Raw genomic sequence first — 18,745 nt, forward strand, 5'->3', positions numbered from 1 at the left:
GTAGAATTGTTTGCATTCTGTTTTCCTATTTAAGCTGAGTACCGATACTTCCGGTACCGGGTCTCAAAATGGCCTTTTTTCCCATAGACTCCCATTATAAACTTTGGAGGTTTATAACTCGGCAAGCTGTCAAACTATCTACACTAAACTCGGCCAGCTCCTTTAGGGTGATACTCTGAATTGGTGTACCAACTGGCCTTTCGGTTGTGCCGAAGCCCCGCCCCCAAAATATGCAAAATCAAAAGACTTTTTACAACATGGACATGTGACATATCAAAACACTCAGAACAATGAGAGGGACATCCTCACGTGCATTCTGATGACGTCACGTGATGTCACGTGAAAATCAAAAATTAGCACAACATGAACATGTGACGTATCAAAACACTCAGCCCAATGAGGGGAACTTCCTCAGGAGTATTCGGATGACGTCACATGCTCGTCTCCACTTGCCTCCAAATGTTTTGGCACCCTATCTTTCTGTCCACTTGCCTCCAAAAGTAACACTGACCCTTATGTCCACTCGCCTCCAAAAAGCACCTGCCTTTGCGAATACTTGCCTCGTCAAAGCCAACATCAAAGTTTGTCGCGACAAACTTTACAAATCTAGTTTTTTTTTCCATTTTTGACTGTTAACAAATGTCTCAAAATGGTATTTTTTTGTATTTTTGTTGAAACAAGCACCGAGCACCACCACAACTGATAGCTGTAATTAATTATATAGAGAATATTATGAAGAAGTGAGGCTTGGGCTGATTTGTTTTTAGCCCAGACTGTAGCTTATCAGGCAGCTTATCTCACACGGCTTATCAGTGACAGTCGTGTCAGAAGACAAAATAAAACACCTCCTCGATCTGACCTCCATTTGGGTTGATATTATTTAGGCCACTTCACTTACATATCTGTTACACATCATCAGCAGTGACCGGGATTACAGGCAAATGGATTACAGCTGCAGGTTTAGTAAAAAATAAAAGTAGAAAATAAAAGTAGACAGATTGTCCAATCAAAGTACAAATGACCAAAAATGACCGTAATTTTAGAGTTACAACATTTTTGTTCACTGTGTTTGGTATTAAGAGGAAGCATGTCTTAAAGCCAATAAAGCTTTACAGACTAAAACACTTAAAAAATCAATCTCATAAATACAGCTGCCTTTCTAACTTTAAACAAATTTGTGTAACACTTTGCCTCACATTATTCTTATTATGCCATCAATGAGACCTTGTGGTATAACACACTGATCGAGCTTTAATACTGTAGTTGCATTGTTGATAGTCAAAGTAAAGGAAGAGGCATTGTGCTTTTTCATTGGTCACCAGTTCATGTTTTTAAGTCCTATGTTAGTATTTTTTTTTTAGCATTTGTTCACTAATCAGCAGCAATAAATTTGGTCAAAGTGTAGATTTTTATCAATGGTGATAAAATTTGAAACTCCATCAACAAGCCTTTTCATCATGTCTAGAGGAGTGCATTCTAATCTATTCCAAACACTGGGAAGTTCAAACATCAAATTCAACCCACAAATCATTTCAGGGACTTGAATTAGTATTAAGACTTTGTAGCTAAACTATGTAGCTGCAGGGAAACATTTTATTTCAGTAACTAAACCAGCGGTGTCCAAACTTATCCGGAAAGAGCCGGTGTGGGTGCAGGTTTTCATTCTAGATTTGCTTTCAGACCCGGTTGAAACCAATGCTTCAGATTTATAAGGTTAATTAGAAGACGTATGACATCAAAGGCATCCCACAAGAATATCAGCTTACCAGCTTGATTAGATTGTAAAACTGTTTATCCATATACCAAGGCAGATTGCTAATGTCTGAGAAAGGTATCAGTAGGATATTATCCATGCATGACTTGCTATAGTGATAGGTCCTTACAAAGTAAAGGAAGAGGAATTGTGCTTTTCCATCAACCACCAGTTCAAGTTTAAGATACAATAATAGTTTTTGTGGTATGTGAGTTTTAGCATCTTATCACTAGTGGATTGAAATCAACAACAACAAATAACTTTGGGTAAAAACAGTGTTGATGTTTAGCCTTGTTGGCGATGAAATTTAAAAACTCTCCATCAACAAGCCTTTTCATCCACTATTTTGTGCAGCTCATATAAGCTGGTTATGCAAATCTCCCATTGAACAAATAAGTTATTTCAGTCGTTTTGCTCTTAACGTTGACATCATTACACATATCATCACTGTGACTGTTCCAGTTTCTCCCAAATTAGTGGAAAATATGTTGGCAGTTGAAGTTCGGTGGTTAAGATGTTGGATTACAGATCGAATGGTTGTGAAATTATTTTGCTGCCAAGCTGCCATTGCTGGGCCCTTGAGCAAGGCCCTAAAACCTTAACTGCTGTGTAAATGGTTAGAGAGTCTGACTCCTAACCCTAAGGTTGTGGGTTCGAGTCTCAGGCTGGCCACGACTGAGGTGCCCTTGAGCAAGGCACCGAACCCCCCAACTGCTCCCCGGGCGCCGCAGCATAAATGGCTGCCCACTGCTCCGGGTGTGTTCACGGTGTGTGTGTGTGTTCACTGCTGTGTGTGTGTGCACTTTGGATGGGTTAAATGCAGAGAACAAATTCTGAGTATGGGTCACTGTATGTCACGTAACGCCACGTCACGTCAAATCAGATAAATGTAAATCTCTCTGGATGAGAGTGACTGCGAAATGCTGAGAACAGAATACAAAATCTTACAGGTTCCAATTTTTTTTGATTGAATGTGCAGTAGAAAACTGTAGACAAACCCAGATGCTGGGTGATTGGGAAGGACAGTGTGACTTCCTGTAGCTGCTTCTGAATATTTACTGGCCTGCATATCTAATCTAACACACTTGCTCTATGAAGATTAGATTAGATATACCAAAGATGGGTTGGTGTACAGGAAAGAGATACAAACATGCTGCCCTGATATCTGTTTCGAATAAGTGCTTTAGAGATGTGGGTCGTACCTGCAGGGATATATGAGTGGAAGGACGGATAGTAGACCCGGGTAGCTCTATGTACGTGTCTTTCCCGAGAAAATGGGCTGTGAGCATCTTCTGGCACTTGTTTCCGAAGAAGCCGGGCAGACAGCGGCACAAAGGTTCACCTTCAATCAGAAGACACTGAGCTCCGTTCTGACAGTCCGATTGATCACATGGACTCGTCTTCTGGAGCAGGATCATGGGAGGAGGGTTTTCACAGAACAGCCCACTAAACATGGAAGGAGAAAAGAAAAGCAAATACATATAAACATTCAAGTTTGAACAAAGCTGTTGATCGGATCGTCGAAATTTTCTAGAAAGCTGAGCAGTGGAATTTCTTTTTGCTTCTAAGCTCTTTCATAGATTAAGCAGACGTTTTTGTTACTAAGATGAAAATCATGTGATAATATTGATACAGCGCCAGCGTGGGTGGTAAGTCGAATTAATGCAGAGCCCAAGCCGCTAACACTTAATTACCAGCCGCTGCAGTGAAAGCGCTATTGTTCATCTGGCTGCTGCAGTAACAACGTGCACAAGAGATACCAAGACTTTCAGAAACTGATGAGTTGTGCCATCCTTCTGCTCCCTGGCACAGATAGCATCCAACACACACATGTATACGCACATACACATGTTTAGCGCACAACAAATACCAACACACACAAAAACACACACGATCACTCAGATCCACAAGGCAGTCCCACACTTATAGCACTATAATTAGCCACATGGAGATTCATCTGCCGTTCGGCTCGGATTAGACAGCCTAGTGCCATATAATAAAGCACCATCTGTAGCTCAGGAGCCTGGGGTGTGTTTGTGTGTGTGAGTGAATATGTACTTCAACATATGGCCATGAATTACGCCCATGTGTCAGGGCTGTCAGAACTTTTGAACTTTCATAATATTTGCTTATCTGAATACATTTTTTTCTTTCCCAGTTTAAGATGCTGTGTTCTCCTTTTAGTCACATAAACATGCATAAACTTTCCTGGCTGTTGTTTTGCTTTAATGTGGGAAAAGGTGTCTAAATAAATACTTGACATTTATAGCATACTTTACACACATTTCTATAATTAGATCGTTTTATAAAAAAAAGTTAATTCAATTATTCATCTTCTGTAACCACTTTATTGTGGTCAAGATTATTTTGGAACCAGAGTCTATTCCAGGAACGCAGTACAGGAGGTGGGAATACACCCTGAATGGGCCCACACACACATTTATCCCTAGGGCCTATTTAGAGTAGCCAAACCATTAACATTCATGTTTCCGGAATATGGAAGAAAAGCCTAGAATAAACCAAGATGAGCACAGCGAGAAGATTCATAATAATGTGTAGGCAGTGACCTGGCTCAGGACAGGACAGGACAGGACAAGACAAGACAAGACAAGACAAGACAAGACAAGACAAGACAAGACAAGACAAGACACTGACTGACTGACTGACTGACTGACTGACTGACTGACTGATTGATTGTCCCCTAGTTGTAATCTTTGTGCGAATCCTTTTGTGCATCTTGGCCTGTGATTAACTATCATCTCCTCCAGGGTGTTTTCCCCTTTTTTCATTCCAGGACTAGAGTCAGAATTAATCGTGACCTGATCGTGGAAAAAGTGGTTACTAGAAATGCATTAATTAATCCATTCCCATACTAAACTCCTGACACCCCCAGGTGTTCACGTACATGTGTTTATGTAAATATGCACTGACTTACCTGAAACCATCCTTGCAGACACACGTGTACCCGTTGATGGCGTCCACACACTCGGCTCCATGCTGACACTTGTTCTCCAGACAGTCATTGTAGTCCTGCTCACAGTGCTGCCCCACATAGCCTGGCAAACACTCACACCTACAACGTACACACACAGCACATGTAGTGGACAAGCTGCAATCCATGTCAGGCATATCATGTGCTTTCAGAGTTCCAAAACAAAGCTCAAACCCTCTGAGCTCTGACCTTTCAGCCCTGAAGAGGACACACGTACCTGTAACCCTTACTGAGAGGCACACACTTGGAGTCATGCTGGCAGGGGTCAAACCCAGGCAGGCAGGGGTCCACCACCTCTTCACACAGGTCTCCTAATGCACAAAAACACATACACAGATAGATCAAAGCTCTGTACCAGCTGCCTGTGCAGATGTCACAGCTGTTTCACATGCTAAATAGCTCAAACTGTGGTAGTAAAATTTAGCTAGCAGTTGCGTGGAGAAAGGATCATCCTTGTGTTTGACGAGTCCCTGGAGGTCTACTGACATTTTTTTGACTTAATAGAGCATCACTGTCCACAGTCAGACTAAAGTGTGTGTATATGTGTGTGTGTGTGTGTGTGTTAGCAAAGCTACAATGCTCCAGGACCCTTTTGAGAGCACTAAATCATTCCTTTTAGAAGCTTCAGTGTGACTTCTTTATCCCTCCACCTGCTGCTGGACATCCTCTCTCTCTTTCTATCTCTCACAAACACACACACACAAACACACACACACACACACACACACACACACACACACACACAAACACACACACTAAGCCCTCTGTTCTACCACCATCTACTTGAGGGTCTAACTGTTTTATAGTGTAGCAATACAAATGTAGCACACACATGGAAACAGATGTAGCCTCCTGGCCTGCTTCCTCAAACACCCCCACCCTCCCACCACCCTGCCCCATCTGACTCTGGGGCTTTGACTGGTTGTTGAGTGGAGATGCAGTTAAACATGTGCAGCCTTCTGTGGCCCACTGTTTCCTCTACCCAGCTCAGCATCTGCACCCGCAGCCTGGCAAACGGCTGCGGCTGTGGCTTTTTAATCAAATCTACATGGTAAAACTGAATGGCATTTAAGATCCAATAGGATGTGGAGAGATCACTATAGTGCTAAACTAAACAGAAGCAACACAAAACCAGAGCTGCAGAAACGAGATCAGTGAAGGCATGAAGTACTGAAGGATATAACCAAAACACTGTATTGTTATTGTCATACACATTAAAAACACTCATAAACCATACAATTTGTTCAAATTTGTCCAAAATGATTCACATTTGTAGGAATGTATGCCAGTAACTTGAAACAGAGACACACACAGAGATGTCAAGATCTTTTGTGAAGAATAATCATTTTTGTGTATTATGATTAAAGTACAACTCTAGCTTAATATTTTAACTTAACCTTTGTAGCCTAGTATTTGTAAATGTATTATTAATATTCTCTTAAATTAAACCTGTTTAATTTATTCTTTTGGAGATGGAACTACCTACAGAATCAATGTAGCGTGTAGGTAGCTCATTTTCTGTCTAATGTTCCTTAAAACCTTCAGGAAAACTGTAAATAACCAAACATAAGTTACTACATAAGTTTGTGTATGTTTACAATTGCTCTAGTTGCGCAATGTACTTTATAATACAGTATGCACACTGGTCAGCGATAATTAATGCACTTGAGTATTTTGTCTCGTAGTGTTATGTACTGTCTGTTTGTACTGTCTTTTTTCTCGCACTGTTGCACTAGGACCGCACACGTTGCACTTCATGTGGCTAAGTCCTTAGCTTGGTGTTGTTTTATGAAGCTTTATGGCATTTTACGTAGCACCATGGTTCTGGAGAAACGGTGTTTCATTTCACTGTGTACTGCGACAGCTACTGTACATATGGTTGAAAGGAGAATAAAAGCTTCTTGATTTAAAGTTATCCATGCTTAATGACTATACATGACAGATGCAGTGGATAGAGATTATATTGAAAGAAATAGAAGAGGACATTGTGCCTATGGTTTGATATTTTCCTCCAGTGTCCTACACCTTCTCTTGACTATTGATTACCTCTTCTGATTAGCAACACTTCAGATGATTCTTTACTCCAGCTCTCTGGATCGTTACTGTACTTGATGACAAGTCATCAGATATTGGAATAAAGCGTTACACACAGTATGTGCCTTTACATCCAGAATAATGGTGGCTCAAACGGTTAAGGCCCTCAGTTGTTAAACAAAAGTGTGGAGAATCTATTTCCTGCACTGCCAAAGTGCCACTGTGGGGCCCTTAAGTAAGGCCCTTAACCCTCTCTGCTCCAGGGGGGCTGTACAATATATATGAAGAATAGCCTGACCCCTGGAATATGTGACAAATAAAGGTATTTTCTTCATTTATTTGCTTGTTTGTTGGCTCTGAAAACTGAAAATTTGGGCTCTGAAAATTGAGGTTCAGTGCCACATAATTGTAATAATTGACATACAGTGATGAAAACATATAACTTTCTGTAATAAAGCTTTGTCAGGAGCTTGAATTTACTGAAGCAGTACCACTAAATAAACGATTTGCTAATTCTAGAAACGTTGTTGTTATCTTTTGGCTGCTACCTGTTTGTGGTCACCAAAGTGAATCAGTTGATCCACATATTTTGATTTGGTGCAGGTTTTATTCTGGATGCTCTTCCTGACACAACCCTCCTATTTTATCCAGGCTTGGGATGGGTACTGAGAGTTAACCCCTCAGTGGATAGAATGGTTCCCTGCCTGGGAACTGAACCAAAGCTAGGCAATAAGAGCACAGGATCCTTCTTCTAGACCAAGGGTCGGCAACTTTAAACACTCAAAGAGCCATTTGGACCCGTTTCCCACAGAAAAAAAACACAGGGAGCCACAAAACCCTTTTGACATCTGAAATGAAGAGAACACCGTATATATCTTTATATCACACACATTTATGAAAAGTATAAAAAAAACTGTAGTGTGTTGCATTTATGAAATCAATGAACTGCTACGAAATTTTATTTCTGCAAGCAAACAAAAATATTTTGAACAGTTTGAACTAACCTTAAAAAGTCACTGGGTTAAAGGGTACTTTCAAATAAAATGTTCAATGTCTAATTGAGTCCTCTTCGTATTCATGACATCAAAATTTTAACTTGCCAGCTGCAGCAAACCAAAAATGTGTCTGCTTCTGTGTCGGATTTCGCAAGTCGGCAGTTATGACGTGTATTTTGAGCGACAAAAAAAATTAAACACGGTTTATTTTAATGTTACAAGAGCATCATAATCTTAGAATTTTATTTTTATACTAAAATAAAATTAATTTAAATTAAATATTTATTTTCCAAATCTACAGGGAGCCGCAGCAAAGAGATGAAAGAGCCACTTGCGGCTCCGGAGCCGCGAGTTGCTGATCCCTGCTCTAGACCATGAGGCACATTCAAAAATTATATATACATGACTACTTAAATCATTTTGTTTATTGCATCCAGCATTTATTTTTTCTTCTTTCTTTCTATCTGTAGTACTACAGCTCTGTCCATTGTCTCATTTTGCACCCCAGGGGACCAACAAAACTGCTGCACCCAATCCAAAACACATGGCATATTTGCTTCACGTGGTGCAGTTGGGTTGATGCTGGCTTTACCTCAATTTCTCACAGCAATATCCCGCATTCGGGTTCACTCTGACACACGGGTGGTCCTGCTTTGGTTTGTACCTGAGTGTTATTCTGTGTTCTCACCTGCTTTAATGAATCACAGCAAGGTTGAAAATACACCATTCAAACAGATCAAATGCTTCAAATGGTTTAAAAGCACCTAAAATAAAAAATTAAAAAAAAACAACGAAACCTGGAGTGTATCTGAGTAAAAGAGCGAGTTCACTCTACACAGGAGTGTGACTGAGGAAGAGGAAAACTGTTTACAGGAGTTCTATTTGTGGACCTGTTTTGGGGCTTCCCTTCTCGTCAACCGCACGGCTTTATACACAGCTGTGTGTAGGGCAAAGCCTACAGTTTGGGCTTTCAGTCCAGAGCTGGTACCACAGTGGGCAGCAAACACACACACACACACATGCTCTACCCTCTCCCAGAGGAGGATACAATTAGACTTCCTGTGAGTAATAACAGGGCTTGCTGAAAACAGCTGCATCTTTACTCTTACTCCTCTTGGTCCTGCAGTACGCAAGCAACAGCCTTTACTCTAACATCGCTGAGTCAGGACGCCTGTCACACTCTTGCTTTTCCTTCACACATTACCCTCTTACAGTTTTTCGTAGTAATTCAAAGCAACCGTAAGTGTATAAGGGGCCAATGTATAAACAATGATGGGGTTATAACCCTGAAGCGCTTAAAAAAAAAACAGCTAAGAAAGCAATAACGCCAGGAGGAACTGTACTCTTTGAACAATGTAATCACACTGAATAGGATTTGAGCTCAAAGTAGCACCTGGTGTCTTATTGCTAAATCCTGTGTGTGTGTGTGTGTGTGTGTGTGTGTGTGTGTGGGTGTGTGCTGGATCTAACGACTGTAAGCCATTACAGTGTGGTGCACTGAAGCGGTTTTGGACAGTACCTCTGTAGTTGGAAGGGCAGACACAGGTGTAGTTGTTGATGCCATCCACGCAGGTGGAGTTATTCTCGCAGTCATTGTCTTCACAGTCATCAGGGTTCACCTCACACTTCTCGCCCTCGAAACCAGGCAGACACACACAGCTGGAGCGGGACCGAAACACAGATATGCAGAATTTATGCATTAAATTACGTTAACACACCACTTTATTTTTTTAAACCTTAGTGACACTGAAGCACTCGGATGATCCTCAAACACGGAGCTAATCCAGAATCTTAACTAATAAAACCTATGATTGCTGTAGCGGTCAGTAAATATAATGTTTTGCTAACGCTTTATGTTTTTAACTAACATTATTTCCAACATTAGTTAACATTAACTACAGCATTAATCCACTGTAATAAACTATCAAATGTCTACTGATTTTTTCTTATACAGTTATTTCTGACGGCTAAATATTCACAAACTTACCCCTTTCAAGGTGTTCAGAATTAGGAATAATAAGGAATTATTATTAAATTGATTATTAAAGGAATACTTTATTAATTGATTTTCTAATTTGATTTGTAGGAGAAACATATTCTGGGAAACTTTTACGTGAAGAACAAAACAATGCAAAATCATTTTGATTTTCTGTTCCAGAGATTCAGATACTGCAACGGAATTCATGTTTCTCTGTAATGAATGAGAGCAGCTTTACTAACACGGTTAGTTATATGGGATGATGGAGAATATGGTGCCATTATCAATTTGCTTATAAATGGATATTTGTAGAACCTGGCTTTTTATAATCATAGGCATTAAAACACATTTAACAGTTTATTATTCTACACAGATAGCTTTTAATGGTTTAAAATGACATGTTTATGGGTACTTTAAGGTTTCCTTTTGAACTCTACTGTATGTTGTGGCTTGGCAACATTGGTGATTGAGGCTAGGGAGGAAGCGCAGTGTTTGATAAAGCCCTGTCTCCATGGAGACTTGTCATGAAAGACCAGCAACACTTATCTCACCCAGTAACCAGCTCAAATGCTCCTTGGTGCCACCCAGGCACCTCCACCCCAACCCCTCCCCACCGCACACCACTCAGACTTCCAGATTTCTGAGACGGCTCTAGCTCAAAGGGCAGCGTCTAGGATGGAGCCGATATATCATACTCACTCCCCAGCACTGACATCCACCCACGCCACAAACACGCACCCTGACCCCACTCTATCCAAATGGCTCACCGCAGCCGCTTCATTGCTGTTTTTTGTAATGTCAAGTGGAACCTGACGCAGAGGTTTATTTGTTGCCTGCCTGGACACAGAAGCTGAGGCCTCTCAGTAATCGAATGGAAAGGGCAAAGCTGCGTGTGTTTAAAATGTTACGAGGTGATTTAGGAGGCAGAGAGTGTCCAACGTCAGAATGTTTACTGGGACATTAAAAATCTGTCTGGCTCTTAGTTATTAAAGCACACCTGGCAAATAGAGTTGAAACTTAATGTGTTGAGTTGTAGTTCTGTCAGCGAGTTTAAAAACATAACAATTTACAGAAAGGAGATGACATCTGTGAGGTAAAATGACACTAAACCTGACCGGGGTGAGCGGGTAAGAGTGCAGTGTGTACCTGTAGTGACCATCCTGACCAGGTGAGAGGTGACACGTGCCCCCGTTGATGCAGGGTTGACTCAGGCAGGCGTTCATGGGGATCTCACAGTTCCGGCCCTTAGATAGCAGAAAAAGACAAAGAATATTTAGCAGCTATACGAATAAAAAAAAAAAAAAAATTCTTTAATATACCTATTCTAAATATCTCTTTGAGTGTTCCATTGTGCAATAAATGCTTTTTCTTGATGAGATGAGTGTCTGAATTATAAAACCGTGTCAGGTTTCGATCACTCTTTTTAATCTGAGCTTATCGATCATGTAGTCATGCAGGGTTATAGAACAACATAGTTGTGCCCGTGTTTTGGATGCTTTGCAAGTCTTTGATGAAAGTAGACTCTTTTATGAGTATTGCAGTTTTTACCTAACCTACAAGAAGCAATATTTTCACAGTAAAGTTAAAAAAAAATAACAAATGCTTAGTTTTTTGTTTCTATCTTCAAAATAAATAATCATATCGAACCTCTTGTCAATCACTAAAATACTGTTCTTCTCCAGCAGAAGTAAAAATGTCTCGCACTGAAAGCCAACGTGTCCTGATTCATTTTATACCAGACTTGTGGCGATAAAATAATTCATTTTTGTTTACTGATTAAAAATGTCTGATTAATCGATATCTGAAAGCCGGTGTAATGGAAAAAAGGGTTATCACATATAACGACTAGGTGTAGAAAAGGTCATGATCAGAAACTACAGCACAAACCCAGCTTAGTTTTGTGAAAGCAATGATCCATGTATGTACAGTAATGACGTGATGTGTGGCTTTTGGCAGAATTACAGGTGAAATCAGTGGTTCTGGAACTTCACACACACGTTCCTCACATGCTCGTACGTTCAGACCCAGAGGTCAGAAAGAGACACTAAGACTAAACTGGCAGTAAATACAATACATTTTATATTTCTCTAGAGGAATTACTAGCAGCTGGAACATGCTTTATTGTGTTAGACTCTTCTGAAATGGGTGTAACAGAAGCTCTTACACTGTCAGTACAAATGTCTGGCTTGGGTTTCTCCTTCCCACATCCTGGCCCAAACAGAAAAAAAAGCAGAATAATGTGTTCAGATCCATTTAGCACTCGACTGCTGTTGCCTAGTCCTGATTTAAAATAAAAAACCCGTATTTTTTGCTTACTTCCTTTTTACCACTCACAGCTACTGTTTAGTATTTTTTTGTCACCTCTAGACTGCTTGCGTTTGATTCGCTTCCTGTGTTTTAATCAATGTGGAGAAACCAAGAAATAGAAGAAGGCTAAGAGAAAAGAAGGCTGTCAAAATGGAAGAGAGCTTGAAAACACACACACACACATGCGCGCGTGCGCACACACACCTGTTTTAACCTTGGGTGAAGCAATTTTAATTAAAAGAGAAGCCTTTTTTTTTGCGTTTTAAAGGTCAAGATATGTTCAACTGCAGACGGACAATGACAGGAATCCCATAACCAATCAAAAGACACCACACACACACAAGCACGCACGCACACACACACACACACACACACACACACACACACACACACACACACACACACACACTGCCCAATACAATACTGCCCGACTAATTGTATTTTAATTGTGATCACAGTTCATGGCTTCCTCATTCAATAATTCATTCATTTTCAGTACAGCTTTATCCTGGTCAGAGACACAGGAGCAGAGATTGCATACCAGTTAAATGCGGGGCAACCGACATACACACTTCCATACCTAATATCAAATTATTGTAGCCAGTGCATCTCTTGAGATATTTTTGGGAGGTGGGAGGAAACCAGAGAAGCCATGAGGATACCATCACAATCCTGGGAAGAACGTAGGAGACTTCACAAAAACCCATTAAGAACAGGGAAGACTCCACACTAACGCAGGAAGAGCATGGGAGACTCCACACTAACCCAGGAAGAATATGGGAGACTCCACACTAACCCAGGAAGAACATGGGAGACTCCACACTAACCCAGAAAGAATATGGGAGACTCCACACTAACCCAGAAAGAACATGGGAGACTCCACACTAACCCAGGAAGAACATGGGAGACTCCACACTAACCCAGAAAGAATATGGGAGACTCCACACTAACCCAGGAAGAACAGGGAAGACTCCACACTAACCCAGAAAGAATATGGGAGACTCCACACTAACCCAGGAAGAACATGGGTGACTCCACACTAACCCAGAAAGAACATGGGAGACTCCACACTAACCCAGGAAGAACATGGGTGACTCCACACTAACCCAGAAAGAATATGGGAGACTCCACACTGACACAGGAAGAACATGGGAGACTCCACACTAACCCAGGAAGAACATGGGAGACTCCACACTGACACAGGAAGAACATGGGAGACTCCACACTAACCCAGGAAGAACATGGGTGACTCCACACTGACACAGGAAGAACATGGGAGACTCCACACTAACCCAGGAAGAACAGGGGAGACTCCACACTAACCCAGAAAGAATATGGGAGACTCCACACTGACACAGGAAGAACATGGGAGACTCCACACTAACTCAGTAAGAACAGGGAAGACTCCAGCACTAACCCAGAAAGAATATGGGAGACTCCACACTGACACAGGAAGAACATGGGAGACTCCACACTAACCCAGTAAGAACAGGGAAGACTCCACACTAACCCAGAAAGAATATGGGAGACTCCACACTAACCCAGGAAGAACATGGGAGACTCCACACTGACACAGGAAGAACATGGGAGACTCCACACTAACCCAGTAAGAACAGGGAAGACTCCACACTAACCCAGGAAGAACAGGGGAGACTCCACACTAACCCAGAAAGAATATGGGAGACTCCACACTGACACAGGAAGAACATGGGAGACTCCACACTAACCCAGTAAGAACATGGGAGACTCCACACTAACCCAGAAAGAATATGGGAGACTCCACACTAACCCAGAAAGAACATGGGAGACTCCACACTGACACAGGAAGAACATGGGAGACTCCACACTGACCGAGGAAGAACATGGGAGACTCCACACTAACCCAGGAAGAACATGGGTGACTCCACACTAACCCAGAAAGAACATGGGAGACTCCACACTAACCCAGAAAGAATATGGGAGACTCCACACTGACACAGGAAGAACATGGGAGACTCCACACTAACACAGGAAGAACATGGGAGACTCCACACTGACACAGGAAGAACATGGGAGACTCCACACTGACACAGGAAGAACATGGGAGACTCCACACAGACACAGGAAGAACATGGGAGACCCTGGAGGTGTTAGGTTCTGCGTCCTCGTTTAGTTAAACAAAATACATTATTAAGCTTAGTGTAGTATCTAATTGTGCTAATATTATTAATATAAAAAATCAAGCTACACAAACTTGCTCTTATTTTGATGAACAGATTCAGCCATATTTAGGCATACAGTCTTATCCAGTATAGTGTGGAAAACATCCTAAATGACATGAATATTTGTTATAAATCCTGTCAGTTTGTCTTTATTCATCATTTCAGTTAATATTAAACAAACGTTATCACGCAACTCTGTAGCAGATTAGGTGCAATAGTTATTATTTTCTCACTGCTGTTTGGTCTTTATCCTTCAACTCATCTTCCACTTCATCAGTTTCATGACTCATCTGTCATCTGTCACAATATTCATAATCACACCGAACAGCACGATGTGTAATATAGCTGTAAGCACATCCTGACTAGGACTCTAAATCTGCAGTCTTGGACGCCTTTGCGTTTCCCCATTGATCACTCGCTGAGCATTGTGCATGCATGAGCAGAGGAGATTCCAATATATTGAGCAAGCTCAAGAAGATTGATGATACAAGCTTCGTTTCGTGCGCTCTTGTAATGATATGCATAACTCAAACAGGCGATGTATAATAAACTCAGGAAGGGGGTGTATGTCTGGGTAGGAATGAATTGCACAGGTATTTGCATTGTGTGTGCGTGTGTGTGTGTGTGTGTGTGTGTGTGTGTGTGTGTTTGTATGGGAGGACAAAACCATCTTTCACCTTGTAGCCAAAAGGACAGGTGCAGTGATAGGAGCCTGTGACATCACTAACGCATGTGCCGTTGTTCTGGCATGGGTTGGCCCGACAGGGGGCGCACTTGGACATCATATTCAGATCAACAGGACCTGTTAGAGAGAGAGAGAGAGAGAGAGAGAGAGAGAGAGAGAGAGAGAGAGAGAGAGAGAAAGTGATCAGTGGACGAAAGACAAATTTAGAGTCAAGGGTGTGGCTGTGACTCATTTGTCAACCATTTTGATCCTACCCCAATGAAGTCAATACTAATGGCAACATATTGCACATCTGATATTCTGCAAATGCAACGTTATTCCATATAATTAGCTGGTACAACTATTTAAGACAGGTTCTTATATAAAAGCCTTTATTTTATTACACAGTGATCCAAACAAAGTGTGTGAAATCGTGTCCCCGTTTCAGATTACACGATGAAGATTTTCTGATGACAGACTTGGTATTAAATGAAATTGCTGTGTTCTACAAGATTCAAGATTGTATGTCACATACACAGATAAATACAGTATATATCTTGCATTGAAATAAAGAAGATGAAACATGCAGAAACTGGGGAAACACAAACATCCTTCAAAATGAGCTCAGGTACTGTAATAAGGATATTTTGTGGATCCTCTATTAAGTTTAGTTAATGTTTCACCATTAGCATTAGCATTAAAACCTCCGTGTCTGTCTCCTGAATTGCGTGTAATCTTGTGCCATCCTCCAATTAGTGGTTTATATTTGACTTTATTTGTCTAATGGCACTAAATCGGAGAATGTCAGCACAAGCCCAATGAATTCTTTCACACTGTGTGCTTTTTCACTGTGACAGAAAAATCAGGTTGGAAATCATATATTTTTAAAATGCTCTTGTCATCCCATGATTAATTCCATACACGCAAATCGAGTATGCGCTCGAGTCACTGAGACGGTGACATTAAGAAGTGGACACAAAAATTGGATCACAGAGGGGCGTCACTAAAGTCCCGAACCTTCCAAATATATAAAAATCCCTTTAATCTCTTGCTTAATCTCAAATCACTTCCCTAATCCTTCAACACTTCTAACTAGCTTTTAAGGGCTTGAGATTGAAAACCTGGGAGCATTTAGCTGACAGAGATGCGGTGGAGGACATATACTGAAAAAAGTAAATTGAAAAGCGTTAAAAGAGTTTCACCGTTGCACAGGAAACGATTGAGGGGTGTAGTGAGAAGCAGACGGTCAGCCATGTCAGGCGGTCCAGTACAGCGAGCTATGCCCGGTTCCTTAAAGCCAGCTTTGACCCACTGAGAGAGCCACCGAAGCTCACAGTCACAGTATAGTGGGTTTGCTCCCAGAGCCCTGAGGAACACACACACACACACACAATTGTACCTGTTTTAATTCTACATGGTTCTATAATAAAATGTTTACTAATCATTTTAACCACCATGACCCTGACCTGCCTGCTGTATCCCTGTGCCTTCTAACCATATCTCTATCTGTAGCCTTTTCCACTAAATAACGTTTATACACAAAATGCTTCATGAGCCAGGTGCCATCAGCAGTGAGGAGAGAGGATTTGCCATGCAGACCGGAAAAGTGGAGTTTATCATAAAAGAATGCTCAAAACTTTAGTCTTACACACACCCACACACCCACTTGAACATCCTGCTTAAGTACACAAAGGCCTCTTCATGTACTAAAGCAGCACTTCCTTCCATTCTGTCTTTAATGAATCAGAGGACCCTTATTCTCAAAAAGGAACCTTTTGTGACAGTTCTTTTCATTGCAGCACTAAAGCAACTTCAGCCGGAGAAGGAAGAAGAAAAAGAAAGAAAAAAGAAGCATAAGAACTCACTGATGGATGCTTTTTAGCTGTAATAAAATTTACAAAGATTTCCTGTGAGGCCCAGGCTCTGGGAGTTGAGCACAGGGCAGCTCTATTAAAAAAAAACAACAAAAACAAAAAACCCCACTTCTTTCTTTCTCCCTCTCTCTCCTCTCTCAATGTCGCACCTGGTTATGAAGGCAATCCTCTATAGATCTTAAACAGGTGAGTGATTGCGGATGATGCTGGGAGTCTGTCATTAATAAGGAGAGATAGAAAGAGATGAAGATCACATGCACTCACAGATGAGATAGAGATGTCAAGTGGTTGAAGGCTCCCTCTGGAATAGTTGAAAGGTCGTTTCCGTGGAGAGTCCTGGAAGAGAAGAAAGGCGGAATTGAACACGAGTGCATGAGGGTCTCATTGTTTAAGCAACTAGAAAAAAGAAAGGAAGGATGTTGCAGCAGCAATTAGCTCTAAATGAGGCCTTTTTGTTTGTGGAAACTAAGTGAGCACTGACGATTCTTGGAATGTTTAGTATTTTGTGATCAGTCCTTCTCCTACACACTCACACACACACACACACACATACACACACTCACACACACACATACACACGCACGTGTGCACACACACACACAGGGGTCTGGTGTCAGTCTAACAGCAATCAGACCCTGTGACCGGACAGCACCGCACCAATGAAGCCATGCCACTGCTGCCCCAGGGGCATTCTGGGAAATTAACAAGTGAGAGTGACGGCTGGCTGGCTGGCTGACAAAGCTGACTCGAGTTTAACTACAGGGGTGGTTTCTTGTCAGCCTAGCAGAACAGAGGATCAGGGTTTAAAGAAATAGTCCAGCATGATTTTAAACTTAATGTGTATTCACAGTGTGTTGTGTTTGTGCCAATACCACCAAAAAATATATTTATGCTTTCTTGAGTAAAATGATGGAAAATTGTTTACACGTCTGAGAGCACTTGTGGTGGTGATAAAAATGTATGGAAAAGGTTTGTACATTCATCAAAGGGGTTTTTAAATTAAACTATAGAAGTAATTTATAGTATTTTTTTCAGAAGGAGAAATGTATGAGCGATGATTATTACAGTAAGTCACATATTTGAAACATTTACTGACAACAACTGCCCCTAGACTTCCAATATAAGTGAGATTTTTTTCCTCAGTACAGAGGATCAAAAAAATCATATTCAGGTTATTCAAAAAAATACTACAAGCATGGTGCAGAGAGATCGAGTGTAAGTTAAGTTAGACTTGAGAATTCCTTTAATGAGTTTTGATAACCTCCGGACCACAGCTTATGAGAGGTGAAAATGGAGAAGGAAGGAAAAACAATTGCTCTCTTCTTCCATGTATAAAGGAGAGAACCTGCTGAGGCCAGAAACTCAATTTACCTCTGAAACCTGCTCTGTTTCACAACCACCTCTTAAAGTGGAGTTAATAAGGCCTGCTGTGGGGCAGTAGCTGGCCCTAGGGGGTGTGCGTTTGTGTGTGTGCGTGTGTTTTTGTGTGTGTGTTTGCCTCAGGTAGCATCAGAATGAAACTTACAGCAGACGAAGTGATCGCAGTCCATTGAACGCATGCACCGGTACACAGCGGATTTGATTATAACTCAGGATGCTGCAGAGACATAGAAATGAGAGAAAGAGAGGAATATATATTACACAAAGTGTAATATATCACTTCAAGTCCTCACACACACACACAAAAGTCACACTGTTTAATACACAAACTGCTTTGCTTTTTGTTAGCGATGTGTGTCAGATGGCACACTCACAGAGTGGAGAGCTGAGTCATATTGTTGAAGATGAAAGGTGTCAGAGAGCCGATACTGTTGTTACTCAGGTCTCTGTGGGTATACACACACACACACACACACACACACACACACACACACACACACACACGCACACACAAATTGGAAATAACAATGACAAATCCTGCTATGTTAGACATTGTTAAAAATTTGA

General features: G+C 41.3%; 1 protein-coding gene across 1 annotated transcript in view; it reads right to left on the reverse strand.

Moving 5' to 3' along the window:
* The window catches only part of slit3 (slit homolog 3 (Drosophila)), a 167,390-nt gene that overhangs the window by 12,297 nt on the left and 136,348 nt on the right, over window positions 1-18,745 (reverse strand). Inside the window, exons 22-31 of the mRNA XM_060884926.1 lie at window positions 18,553-18,624; window positions 18,324-18,395; window positions 17,063-17,134; window positions 16,127-16,290; window positions 14,938-15,062; window positions 10,899-10,996; window positions 9,294-9,433; window positions 4,963-5,056; window positions 4,689-4,826; window positions 2,956-3,199 (exon numbers count right to left, since the gene is read on the reverse strand). Coding sequence (XP_060740909.1) covers window positions 2,956-3,199; window positions 4,689-4,826; window positions 4,963-5,056; window positions 9,294-9,433; window positions 10,899-10,996; window positions 14,938-15,062; window positions 16,127-16,290; window positions 17,063-17,134; window positions 18,324-18,395; window positions 18,553-18,624 — 1,219 coding nt within the window. The remainder of the gene's footprint in view (window positions 1-2,955; window positions 3,200-4,688; window positions 4,827-4,962; window positions 5,057-9,293; window positions 9,434-10,898; window positions 10,997-14,937; window positions 15,063-16,126; window positions 16,291-17,062; window positions 17,135-18,323; window positions 18,396-18,552; window positions 18,625-18,745) is intronic.

This window comes from Tachysurus vachellii, chromosome 13 (assembly GCF_030014155.1).
Source record: "Tachysurus vachellii isolate PV-2020 chromosome 13, HZAU_Pvac_v1, whole genome shotgun sequence".
Classification (NCBI taxonomy): Eukaryota; Metazoa; Chordata; class Actinopteri; order Siluriformes; family Bagridae; genus Tachysurus; species Tachysurus vachellii.